Genomic DNA, 12,854 nt, shown 5'->3' on the forward strand with positions numbered 1-12,854 from the left:
GGTAAAATTATGTTTATTGTTCTTTGCTTCAGGCCTCTTTCCAGCGGTCCAACAGTCATGACAAGGTGAGGAAGATTGTAGCTGAGGAAGGCCGGACTGCTCGCAACCTCATTGCCTGGAGTGTCCCGGTGGAGAACAAAGAGGAAGAGGGTTAGATCTGACACACACTCACAATTGCACAATTCCGCACAAGCATGTATAGGCGACCCCTGGTCCAATATAAGTACATCATTAGTGAACCTTGAAAGATCAATTTTATATCATGTATTGGTAAAAAAAAGTCCATTGTCACAGTCATAAACAGTCACACATCCTACGTAAATCACCACCCATCAGTCTGACACTTAAAATGCATTTGTAACACATTTCTTTAGAACATCCATTTGCAAAGCAAATGTGGGCGATGTACGAACGCTAAATATACTGATCCAAGATCAGTTCTAATAGTGAAAGGCACTTTTGTATCTTGTATCCAACAAGACGTTGTGTTTTCAAGTCCCAGAGTGGGACATCATTCATTTTCGTTTATTTTGGTATGATACCAATAAATGTGTGAAATGAATGTCTTTCTACTGTCATCTTACATGCAGGTAAAGCGAAACATCACACTAACATCAATGCAAAAGCTCAGCGAATCAACTCCGGGGTCCACAGGAACAAAAAACAGGTGGGAATTTCTCAGTTCGTGAAAATAATTTGTTTTTGGATTGTCTTTTTAAGACTGCTTTGTTGTTATTGCGTGCCTTTGGCTTAAGGTGGAAGGTTTTGAGCAGGAGCACACAAAAAGACAGAAAAACGGAAATGAAAAATTGTATTGTGCAAATGCAAATAAAAGATTGGCAGATGCAAAATATGACAAGTTGCATAAGCGGAGAGGTATTGGATCATGCCAGCTGTAACTCATGCTGCTTGAATAGTGATTGAATATAATGGTCAAGATTCCAATCTTATAGACCGTTTCTTTAATGGTGCTAATATACGTATATTAACATGTGAAATAACATGTATGCAAAAACAGTATAGGAAAAAAGTGAAATTGTATTTAATCATTCTAAGTATATAAAAAGGTATTTTCTTTAAAGCTGCTGTGCAACAATGCAAGATTGTGTGAGTTGATATAGAACTCTTTTCATTTTCAGTCCTGGACAGTTAAAATAAGGAGAAACAGCAGGTCTTAATAAACTTGGTCTATAATATCTATATACTGTATATCTGGCATTTTACCAGTGATGGTATTTTTAAAATTAGCATGATCCAATAAAACAGCAGTTACTCTTGTTTGAATGTAGGGGGCGCCAAAGACCTTTAAATTGACCTCATGTTCATTCTTTCCTAAGTGACATTAGAGTTGAACACATTTTGATGATCAATGCAGATGTTCAATTTAAAAGGGGTTGCCTGAAATGTCAAATATTTCTTGTCATTTGTCTATCAGTCTTAAAGGGACAGTTCTGTCATCATTTACTCAACCTCTTGTTTTAAATTTGTATAAATGTCTTTGTTCTGATGAACACCGAGAAAGATTTGTGCGCGAATGATTGTAACCAAACTGTTCTTGGCCTCCGTTGACTACCATAGTAAGTGAAATTGCCTTATAAATTTGCCTTTTAAAACACAACAAAAGATATTTTGAAGAATGTAGAAAAGCAAACCGTTCTGAGACACTTTTGACTCCCATTGTAATTTCTTTGACTATGGTAGTCAATGGTGGCCAAGAAGTGTTTGGTAACAAGCATTTGTCCAACTATCTTTCTCTCTGTTCACCAGAACAAAGATCTTTATACAGATTTGTGAGTAAAGGATGAAAGAATTCGTTTTTTTGTGTGAACTGTCCCTTTAAATCCTGATTATTTTCTCCATTGAAGGTATCTCAACACTTGAAATGTATTCCGTATTTGCTCTTAACAGAACACAGCACCAGACTGTAAACCTGGACCCGGGTCGATATTAGACAAAGGAGCTGAGAAGAGTCCCATAAAAACCAGACAGCCACGGAAAGTGGACCTGAGAGCACGATACTGGGCCTTTCTGTTTGATAACCTGCGACGGGCTGTGGATGAGATTTATGTCACATGTGAATCTGATCAGAGTGTGGTGGAGTGCAAGGTATGATGTGGCAACCCTCTCTTTACATTATGACACATACACACGTCTTTTTATCACTGCTGAAAAAGTGAATAAAAACAGTCCAAAAACACAAAAAAGTTATATACTTTTATGATTATTTGTTTTCAATTAATGAAATTGCAGTGGCTCACAAAGAAAGCTAACCTTGGCATCTCCAGAAGGCCTTTTTAAAAAAAGTAGCTTGTGTTATTTGTGGTGTACACACATGTTTATTTTCTGATTGCATGAAAAATTATGACAATAAAATAAAGTGATATTATATAATGGCAATATCTTGTACTAAATGTACAGGATAGTTCAGAGTGCTCTTCATGGAATATAACATCCCACAATCCATTTTCCAATGCAGCATATATTTTTTGTCAATTATTCTTAAAAAGAATTATAAAAAAAGAATAATTTAAATGAATACATGATACATTATTAACAAATACTTGAACTCAAAGACAAATTTTAATGAACGATTATATATTATAAATAAATATTGGTACTGCAATTACACGTTTGTACCACTAGAGGTACCAAGGGTTTAATATTATGATCAATCTCTGACCCCCCTCACATTCCTGTTGTTCTCTGGTTTGTGTCAGAGAGGTTTGGTGAGAGAATTATCACTGCCTCTCCCGGGTCTTTCTAGAAGGAGTGGAGATGGATGACATGTATAAACAAACCCCCCCATTTCATTCCGTATGAGGACGGACCCTAGGTGACGTCCCAAACACTTTTTATTACATGCACCACAATTTAGCCTTTATGACCATTACTCAATCAAAAAATAACACGATGAACCCTGTAACGGTTTGCCACTTCAACAGTCGATAAACTGTGTTTTCGTGTCCGGTTCGGTCTTGGGACCCATGTCAGCAAACTTTCTTTTGAACTGTGTTAGCTTTCGTTGGCAAAGCCCGTACCAGGGCACTTACTGTGTTTACCCTGGCCGGTATGGCCTCGGACTGTATACGGACCCCAGGTTTGCGTTTGACACTACCGTCTCTGATTTATTGATTGGCGTGTAATGTAGAATTATCCCGAGCGTGGTTCAGCCAGCCGATCACGTCGAGCGAACGGACCCTCTTGTGGTTACCTCGTTGACAGCCGGCCTGCGTGAATGCGAAAGTTATCCAGCCGCAGTGTTGCCACGTCCGGCGGGTATGTTAACGGTGCCTGGCTCTTTGCTTTGAGTCTGTTTGTGTGCATTCATGCTCTTGTGTAGAGTTTTAGCTGGCATCTGAGAGCTCGCAGACCTACGGTGGGAGAATATCCCCTGGAGCTTACATCAGACCATACACGCACATACACACACACACACACACACACACACACACACACACACACACAAACACGTTCATATACTAAACGCTCTTATATGGATGTATAAATCTGTGATTCAGCACTTTTTTTTTGATCGCTTGGTTGTGCTTTACCAGCACAGTTTTGTGTGGTACTTTACAGCCCATGAAGGTGAAACTCATATCTTGACCATTAAAAAGTGGTTTTGGTTTAGATGTGAAACGTTCTGCTAAAAGATTATTTAAAGGGACAGTTCAGCTAAAAATGACAATTCTGTCGTCATTTACACATGCTCATGTCATTCCAAACCTGTATGACTTTCTTCTTAAGAACACAAAAGAAGATATTTTGAAGAATGTTGGTAACCGAACAACACTGGCCCCCATTAACTTCCATTGTGCGGACACAAAACCACTGAGACATTTCACAAAGTATCTTCTTTTGTGTTTCACAGTCATAAATAAACAAGTTTTAAATGCCATGAGGGAGAATGAAACTGAATTCATTGTTTAGTCATTTTTGCAGATGCTTTTAGCCAGTGTCACTTAAAGCAGAGATGACACGCACTTTATTCCAATCTTATTAATCTTGAGTACCTATAGGGTAGCGTTGCATACTTCGTATCTCCGAAGAGTATTTAGTTTGATCACATTTATAACGGATATATAAAGCTGTACGATTATTTCCGAAAACATGCGACCTCTTGAACGCGCGCAGGAGGCGGAACTACAGCACGAGAACACGATACACCATCGCATTATACCTGCGTAACTGTTGATACACTTTAGGTTTGATTTTTGACCAGTTGGCCATGTTAAGCATGAGTACAGCACATTTAACATTGTAAAGAAGCCAGGATGCACTAACACCGTTGAACCACCCCTTTAAAAACATGCATTATACAGCTAAAGAGGAAATTGAAGTAGTCCATCCCACAATTCTCACCTGTGTCTTCGAGTTTGTATGTTCAGTCAGCGTCGGCTGCTGTGAGACGCTTGATTGGTCTGACTGCTTGATTTATTCACATTCGAGTAACGCCCACATCTTTAACCCTCAGCCCGGAGGACTAATTGGTTCTTATCAGGGTTCTCCCTCGTCTCAAGTATGATTTATGTCAGTCCATGGAGGAGACAAGACTTCTCTTTTCACTTGTGTGAATGTGTGCATGAGCGAGTGTGGAAGATGTAATGCATCAAAATGTTTTGGGGGTCTTCGGTTTTTCGTTTGACCTGCGACCTGGTGAGGCTACATTAAAAGCATAGGAGTTCTTTTATCGAGACCTGCTTTTGTAAACGTGCATCTGCCAAATTGTCCTAATTAGACCGAGTGCGTTCGGTTTCTGTCTTTTTTCAAAGCGTGTATGCTAAATATGTCAGAGACAAGTTTCCTACCACTCACTCATGTTCTCTCTCAGCTGTTGCATTATGGGCCGATGCCCCGGTGCTGTTAACTAGGCCAGCTGCTGGACACATCTTTCACTGGCTTGACTCCTCTATTAACTAAAAGCACCGTGGACCTCTCCTCCCGATTGCCACTCCCCTATTACCGCCCATCAATCACACACACGCCTGTTTCACGGCCCCGCCGACATGTCCCCCTCCTCGTCCAGAGCATCAGTCATACCACATACCCTCGTCCTGATCTGCACACACCTGAACTCACTCACACACACTGTTGTTTGCAAAGTAACTCACGATATGATACACACAGCGATACATTCATAATTCAATATGATATCATAATCGTATTACATTAAAATGGTGCCTTGCTTGTGAGAGAGAAGCGATGTCTGCAAAAGAGATTTTGTGGGGTCAGTTTACAATTAATAGATAAGAGTATATGGTATATTGTTAAAATAGAAAGTATAGGAAAGCATGAATGCATAAATAAATAAATAAATAAATAAATAAAATAATTATAAATCATTTGGTTGATTACCTCATAATGGGCAATCCAATCACAGTGGAGAAGAGGTGGGACAAACACTACATTGACCAACCATCATACACAACAATAGAGAAGTTAATTTTAATGGTTACTGCATTTAAATATAAAGTAATATTCTTTCAAATAAGATACTATTAACAAGTAGGCTAACCGTTGCGGATATTCTAAATCACAACAACCAACACATCTCGCAGTGCCTCCGAAACACTCTCAGGCGCAACTAGCTGGTCATTTTCAGAGGAGTGCATGGTGCTGTTATTTTGGCTAGTTAAAAATGCACCGTTTAATTGATTCATTTATTGGTAAGCATATACCCTATTAGCATCTTATGCATTTATGCAATATAATGTAACCAGAGGATGAAGTCCAGAGTATTCCAGCATTCCGAGATATGTAATTTGCGTAGCTGGTATTCATAGGCGTGGATTATGCTTATTGTGAATGAGCGTGCATGCGTGCTGTTTACGAGTGATTGGAATTCATTAACACAGAAATATTATTATCAAATCTAACGTTTGCAAAGTATTTGAATCCGGAGGTAAATTTTCGGGAAGGTCTGTTTTACGTGCAATTACTCAGAATTTACTCTATTTTTTACGCTATTATTTGAGTTATTTGTCATTTTATTAATATGTTTATTTATGTATGTATATTTATGGTTTTTATTATTAGTAATTTTTATTCTTTTTTCAGTTTTGGATTTGGTTTAGCTTTTATTTTTAATTTTATTTTATAAAAAAATTTAGTGGCCCAGCTTTTTTCAGTTTATTGATGAGAAAAATATTAAGATTTATGTTTAGTATAAGTTTAAATAATTGACATTTCCATTATTAACTAACGTCGTTTATTTAATTAAAACATTTTCAGGTTTAGTTTTGCTTTTGTTAATTTATGTAATTATTACAATAATTACAGTGGCTGAACTTTCTAAGTTATTGCTGAAGAAACATTTCAATTTTTCAAAATTCACATTTCAAATTATATTTTAAATACCATCAGGGCTTATATTTGATTTGTTTTCAATTAACAAAAACGGTCAACTATAATAGCATTGACTGCTGGACAAGATTGGCCTGTGGCAATTTAGACTTGAGCAAGTTTCTTATAATCTTAAGAGTCTGTGGTAGGTCTGGGCTATGTACTAATCTGTGTTGTGGCAGCACTTTCTAGCTCTAGGGTCTTTGCTGGAGCCAAGGGATTCCCCCGAGTCCACACGGCACTCCCAGATCGAGTATCGGATAGACAATGAACATTTCATCATTCGCTGCACATTCTTTGCCAGTAACTAGAAATGATTACCGCCCCAATCAGATTTGCCAGCCCCCTTTTGCAAAGCTAATTGGTAATTTCAGCCGTACCTCTTGTGGAAGACCACTGAGGCGAGAAAGAGCGTCAGTGCTGTTTTTCTTTTCTTTCACCATCATCTTTTCCTTTCTGTACCCTTCTGGTTTTTGTGAATGGAGTGCTTCTCCGGTTGGTCAGTGGGAGTGGGGATGGGGGGTGGATGTGTGTGAGTTATGCCTCAGATGCCCATTCCTTACCAAAGACAACAGGGTGTTGGTTTACAGGTGTCCTCCAGTGTGAACAAGAATCGGGGACTCGTCCGGGATTCCGCTTATCAGAGACTGCGTTGCATTCTACCAAGGGCGTGTTCTGGGACCCGTCTTATTGTTTCTCCGGACATGCCACAAAAGAGCTGTCAGGGTGGGAGGGCTAATCTACCCCACTCTTCAGGTCAGATTAGGCCTCTCGGGTCACAGTTTAGCAATGAGGTGAAGGCCAACAGTGTTCCACTTTGGGAGGGAGGGGCATGTTGAAAGATGTTGACACTTTGTTTGTTTGTGGCAATTTCTTTGCCGTGACTTTTGTAGAAACAGATTAGAGAAGTTTAAAATTGCTCCATATTGGTTTGTTGAGGGTGATTAAATGTTGACAGCATTTTTATTATTGGGTGAACTATCCCTTTAAACCTTCAAAACTGACATCACACTTTCTGTCCCCTAGGAGGTGCTGATGATGTTGGATAACTATGTCAGAGACTTCAAAGCTCTAATCGATTGGATCCAGTTGCAGGAGAAGCTAGAAAAAACAGATGCTCAAAACAGGTGATAATGCATGCACCACATATCAACACATACATGTACGTACATTGAGCTTTGACTTTGACAACCTGATAAATGACAATTTGAGGAGAATGACTGTTTTCCTGTGACCACAACACTATTTTTGAACTGCTTTTAAGTGTTGTTCCAATATTTATACTTGAGGCCAAACTGACATTTGAATCAAGATGAATGCATCTCTTCAAGACCATTTACTGTTCTTGCAATGTGCTTCAGAAAATATTCCTTTGTTTATCTGTTATAATTTGTTAATCTTTACAGACGTTTAGGCATTTGATTTATGATTTGATGATGATGTTGGTGGAATGCTTCATCTCATTCCCACAGGCCCACGTCTTTGGCTTGGGAAGTTCGAAAAATGTCACCAGGAAGGCATGTGATGTCCAGTCCATCATCCGACCGGATCGTTCCATCACCTGGCGTTCGTCGTGCACTCACCTTTGGGTGGGTCGATGTAGTTGCATCCATCGTAGTTGCATCCATCACACCCAAAATCTGTCACGTTTCTTCAGATATTATCTTTAGTGTTTTACGCACAATATCTTCTTTTGTGTTCTGCAGGTTTGTAATGACATGAGGGTGTTTATGAATATACGTTGAGAGACATTTCATTTATGGTTGAACTATCCCTTTAATTTCATAAAGCAGTTCATCCTATTAGGGCAAGCAAATCGGTTGGATTGTGTTTCTCTTTCTATCTTTTCTATCTCTAAGCATTTTTTCATTTACTATTAAATGAGCTGTGTGTATGAAAAGACCTTACATAATGAAGTGTTATGTTTTATTACCTTAGAATGAGCTATTTCTATCTTTATACACCACGGATCCCCTTACATGGAATTCCCCATGTTGTTTCTACAGTAGCCCCAAAATGCTCTAAAGAGTAATACGTTATCTCCTTTTGCAAAAAGGCGAAAGCTTAATACCTTTCTTCTGTGTCAGCCACCATAGTGCTTTGAAACGTAGGGGTGGAGTGAGCCGTTGGTTGCAATGCTCAACCTCGCCAATAGATGCTGCTATATTTTCAAAGACGACACAATGTATCACGGTTTGGAATAACTATATAATAAACTTAAAGAATCAGAATTGAATTCAATTGTGGGTTGTAATATCTCAGCATTTCTGCTGATCCCCACCCTCGAAGCGCATTTAAAGACATTTGGGTCGGCAGAATCATTTGTTGTTGTTTGCAATTTGAGCTGTGGTGCCTGTATGCCAGTCTGGCCTCAACCCATTATCCCCGCTTGCCTCTCGCTAATTGACACCGCCGTCTCTGTTGGCCAACTGTGGCTACTCTCAGCTCCTGCTAGAAGAGCTTGATATGAGGCTCCCTCCATTAGTCGCTCTTCTTTTTAACTGATAGTGTGAAAGGAAGACAATTGATAATGCGATTAAAATGCCACCGAATGCTTAGATGGAGAAATCAATGGCAGATATGATACATATCTGAGGCCTGGCCCGAGACCGGAAAGTCTACGCCCGTCTGGCAGAGGCCGGGAGGGGGGAAATCGATCTGCAACGGCCTAAGCGTTTTGTTTAATGCGATTTTCACCGGGTTGTTCCTCCGGCCTGCGCCTGAGACTGTGGGAGTGCAGATCTAAGTGTGGTTAAAGACTGCTGAAGCACGGGCATCCATGTCTGTATTACGCCGTAATTGGACGCCGCAGGAAATGGATATCGATCAAAATGTAGGGCCCAGGGTCTGATGCAGGAGCACTTCCATTTCAGCATCTGATGTTTGTGGCTGCCCTCTGCAGTCGTGCATAGCTTGAGTGTGTGGCTTGCTGAAGGCGCCTGGTGACGGCTGCCCGCAGAATGGAGGGCTAATGTGTTTTTCTCGTTTTTATAACAGAGGTCCCCCGCCCACCCTGGCTGTGGCACGTCTTTCCCACACTGGACCCAGCTGGGCCGATCGGGTCAAGTCTTCCCAGTCACTTCCTGTCCCCAGTCAAACAAGCAATATTCCCACTGAAAAACCAGGTAAACATTTTGATATTTATACATTTGTGGGATTTGAGAAACCAGTGTGAGAAGTTGTATTCTAGTTTCATTCTTTTTTTAATGAACGTTTAATTGGACGTAGGTCTAAATAAATAAATAAATCAACATTTTGAACTGCAAAGAAGAGTATTCGCTTGTTTTAAATCCATAGATGCTGTATTCTTTCAGGAGATGCGTAACAGTGCTCCTCCTTACAACATCAAAAACATATATCTTGAATGATAAAATTGTCAGTGTTGCAGAATCGAGTCACAAATGATGAATCTTGTCAATGTTCTAGAAAGAGTTAACATCCCACAATTGTGAATTAGTTGTTTTAAATTTTAAGATGTGTTCTGTGAATAACGCATCCCACAATGCTTGTGCTATATACAGTACATTAAAGTGATAGTTCACCCCCAAACATTTTTTTGAACTATTTTATTTCTGAGTGACCTATCCATTTAACAGCCTCTCAAATTAAGTATTGTTCATAATACTTAATGCAGTCTGATTTTTACCACAGCAAAGAAAGACGCAGAGGGCTGGGAGACAGTTCAGCGCGGGCGTTCGATGAGGCCACGCTCCATTGCCATGGTGGCCAAGGTAAGCCCTGTTCTGGCCCAAGTGAGCTCTAAAGACGACAGCGACAAGGAGAACCAGCAGCATCATCTGTCACCTCAGGAGAAACCTAAGGAGGTGGGGGAACAAGAGCAACCTCTTCCCCAGGAGCAGAGCCTGGAGAAGACCACTGTCATCGAGGTACTGACGTCAATCAAACGCTGCATTAATTATTCAGCGACCAGACAAAGATATGAAGGCTCGGGGTCATCAGATCTGTTTTTGTTTTGCCACAGTGTGTTTATAGATACACTGTCCAGACGGGGCAGTATCAAGTGTACAAGCATTGATTTTGTACATGTGTATCCGATTGATAGAGATCTAATAAGCTTTTATGAAACGTTGACAAAATGACATACTAGATTACATTTGTAGAAGACGACAAAGCCGAAATTATGGTTGTAAAATATAATGCAATTTTGCTTGATCAAGTTCATTAAAAAGTTCACAAAAAAAACGAGTTTTGCTAAGAATGTGATGTCATATAATCACACAAATCTTTGCTTAACTAAATATTAGTTTATTTAATAACAAGTTAAATGTGGTATACATTTTTGAATATTAAAAATCTGTGTTGTCTCAATGTATTATGGGATTGCTTTCCATGCAAAAGCAGTGCTACCATTAACATGACATCAAGTCTTTATTTAAAGAATATTCTTAATATTTATATTAAGAAGAATTATAGTTAAGGCCAATCTTGGGAAGAGCCTTCCTGTCTTCACTACGCCCATAGCATCAAGTTTTATTTGAGATACGACTCGAACGCATGCGATTTCATTGTAAATTATTTGCTATGCTATGTATTTGTTGTGACATGCATGAAATTGTGTTATTAGCATGCTTAGTTTTTTCTGTTGTGTGCATTTTCCTGCCGTTCTCTTATCTGGCAACGGCAAGAAGTACCGTGACACGCATGTTCCTGTTCATGTCTGTATATGCGCAGCCCCCCGCAGAAAATGTCGAAGAGCCACGGCAGAGCGTCAACACGGCATCCGAGGACACGCCACCTCCTACTCCGCAGTCCCAGAGCCCAAAACTGGTTTCTGCTCCAGGCCCTGATCCTCCGATGGTTTTCCATCTGGAGGAGCCAGGGACTGGGCAGGCCCAGGGGGAGCAGGGGAGGGAGGGGTTGGAGTGGAAGGTCGCGGCACCACTGGAAGAAGCGGCAGCAGTGATCCACGTTCCCCTGGCAGTGGTGAAACTGGAGAGCATGCTGGACCCCACAGAACTTTCCACCGTGAGTGCTGAGAGACACAGGCCAGGGTCAGGTCTCCCGCCTAAACAAAGTCAATCCCAAAAGCAGGATTATGCCACCCCCTTAGTGAAAAGGGGGTGAACAAGTATCTGATGCAAGTCCAGTCGCCACATTTGCTCAATTGTTCATTTTAAGCTTATCAGGTGTCTCTCGTACAAGTTAGACAATTAGAACAGTTAGGTCCGTATGGCCTGTCATTGGCCTTGACCTCCTGTTGACCTCCAAAATACCACTCATTGCTCTTTTTCCACCCAAAATCTTACTTCAAATCTTTTTGAAATTCGATAGGACGGATTACGATCTACATAACCTGTCCACAGACAATCCTCACCCGTCATTAAGTCATTGCATTTAATTGGTATCTAAAACAATTTTAAGCAATAAAAGGAACCGTTCATCCAAATACAAAAGTTCCGTCATTGTTTATTCACCGTCATGACGTGCAAAATAGTTATGTGACTCTTCCAGCTGTGAAACACAAAAGAAGATATTTTGAGAAATGTTTCTATGTGTCCATACAGTGGAAGTCAATGTGGTTCATTTTTGTGTGGTGACCAACATTCTTCAAAATATGTAGTGTTCTACAGAAGATAGAAAGTCACACAGGTTTGAAAAGTCATGAGGGTGACTAAATAATCAAAAAAAATTAAAGGGACAGTTCACATACAGATCAAGACAAGAAGTGCTTAGTGTTCCTCAATGGCTCCTCTTACAAAAGTCTAAGACTGTAAAGATTGATCTTAAATGCTCAGACACACAACTGGCGCGTCAAGATCCAGATTCGTTGCTTCCGAGGTCCCGACACCATCTCTCTGGGTGGGTCAGATAAGCTCGGCTCTGTTTAGACTCCAGATGTAAGACCAACAGGCGCCCCGATGAGAGAAATCCACTTCTCATTACGTCTGTCGCTAGCTCCTGCAGCTCCCGCTGTCTCTATCTTCTCCCACGGCCCACTCGAAATTGGCACTTGGCATACTGTTCACTCGTCAGGTCCTGGAAGCAGAGGTCAAGTGCTGTGGCCTCTGATGGCAATGGGAAGGATAGTTTTTCCAAAATATTTTGGCAATTTACCAGTCATCATGGGTCATGAAGACCCACAGGTGCGTCTGTGGAAGGAATGTATGAGGAAGAATGCGCCCTTTAATAAACCTTTCGTTATCAACCTAAAATCAGCATTGACCCTTTACTGTTTTAAGAAAACATTTACCTGAAAACTAAAGTTTGACGTACTAGATGGGCTAGTGCCATTCTTGGCTCTATGCTGAAAAACACAGGACATTTCGCCCCCCCTTCAAAAAACCTGAATGTGACTCTTTCTTCAGTGGAACACAAAAGAAGATATTTTGAGAAATGTCTCAGTGGTTTTGCGCTCATACATTGGAAGACGGCGGCCTATGTTGTATGGTGACCAACATACTTCAAAATATCTTCTTTTGTGGATTGCAGAAGAAAGAAGTCCTACAGGTTTGGAAGGACAGGAGGATGAGTTAATGATATGTGGTAAAAGT

At 40.3% G+C, this 12,854-nt stretch overlaps 1 protein-coding gene across 2 annotated transcripts in view; it reads left to right on the top strand.

The window, feature by feature from the left end:
• Window positions 1-12,854, top strand: part of scaper (S-phase cyclin A-associated protein in the ER) — a 105,301-nt gene that overhangs the window by 9,302 nt on the left and 83,145 nt on the right. The window contains exons 2-9 of one of the 2 annotated variants that reach the window (XM_079449834.1): window positions 33-150; window positions 591-667; window positions 1,909-2,106; window positions 7,369-7,469; window positions 7,815-7,931; window positions 9,340-9,467; window positions 9,994-10,229; window positions 11,035-11,328. In XM_079449834.1, the coding sequence (XP_079305960.1) occupies window positions 33-150; window positions 591-667; window positions 1,909-2,106; window positions 7,369-7,469; window positions 7,815-7,931; window positions 9,340-9,467; window positions 9,994-10,229; window positions 11,035-11,328 (1,269 nt within the window). The remainder of the gene's footprint in view (window positions 1-32; window positions 151-590; window positions 668-1,908; window positions 2,107-7,368; window positions 7,470-7,814; window positions 7,932-9,339; window positions 9,468-9,993; window positions 10,230-11,034; window positions 11,329-12,854) is intronic. The other variant, XM_079449835.1, reaches the window with a different exon arrangement.

The sequence above is a fragment of the Barbatula barbatula genome, assembly GCF_947034865.1.
Source record: "Barbatula barbatula genome assembly, chromosome: 25".
NCBI lineage: Eukaryota > Metazoa > Chordata > Actinopteri > Cypriniformes > Nemacheilidae > Barbatula > Barbatula barbatula.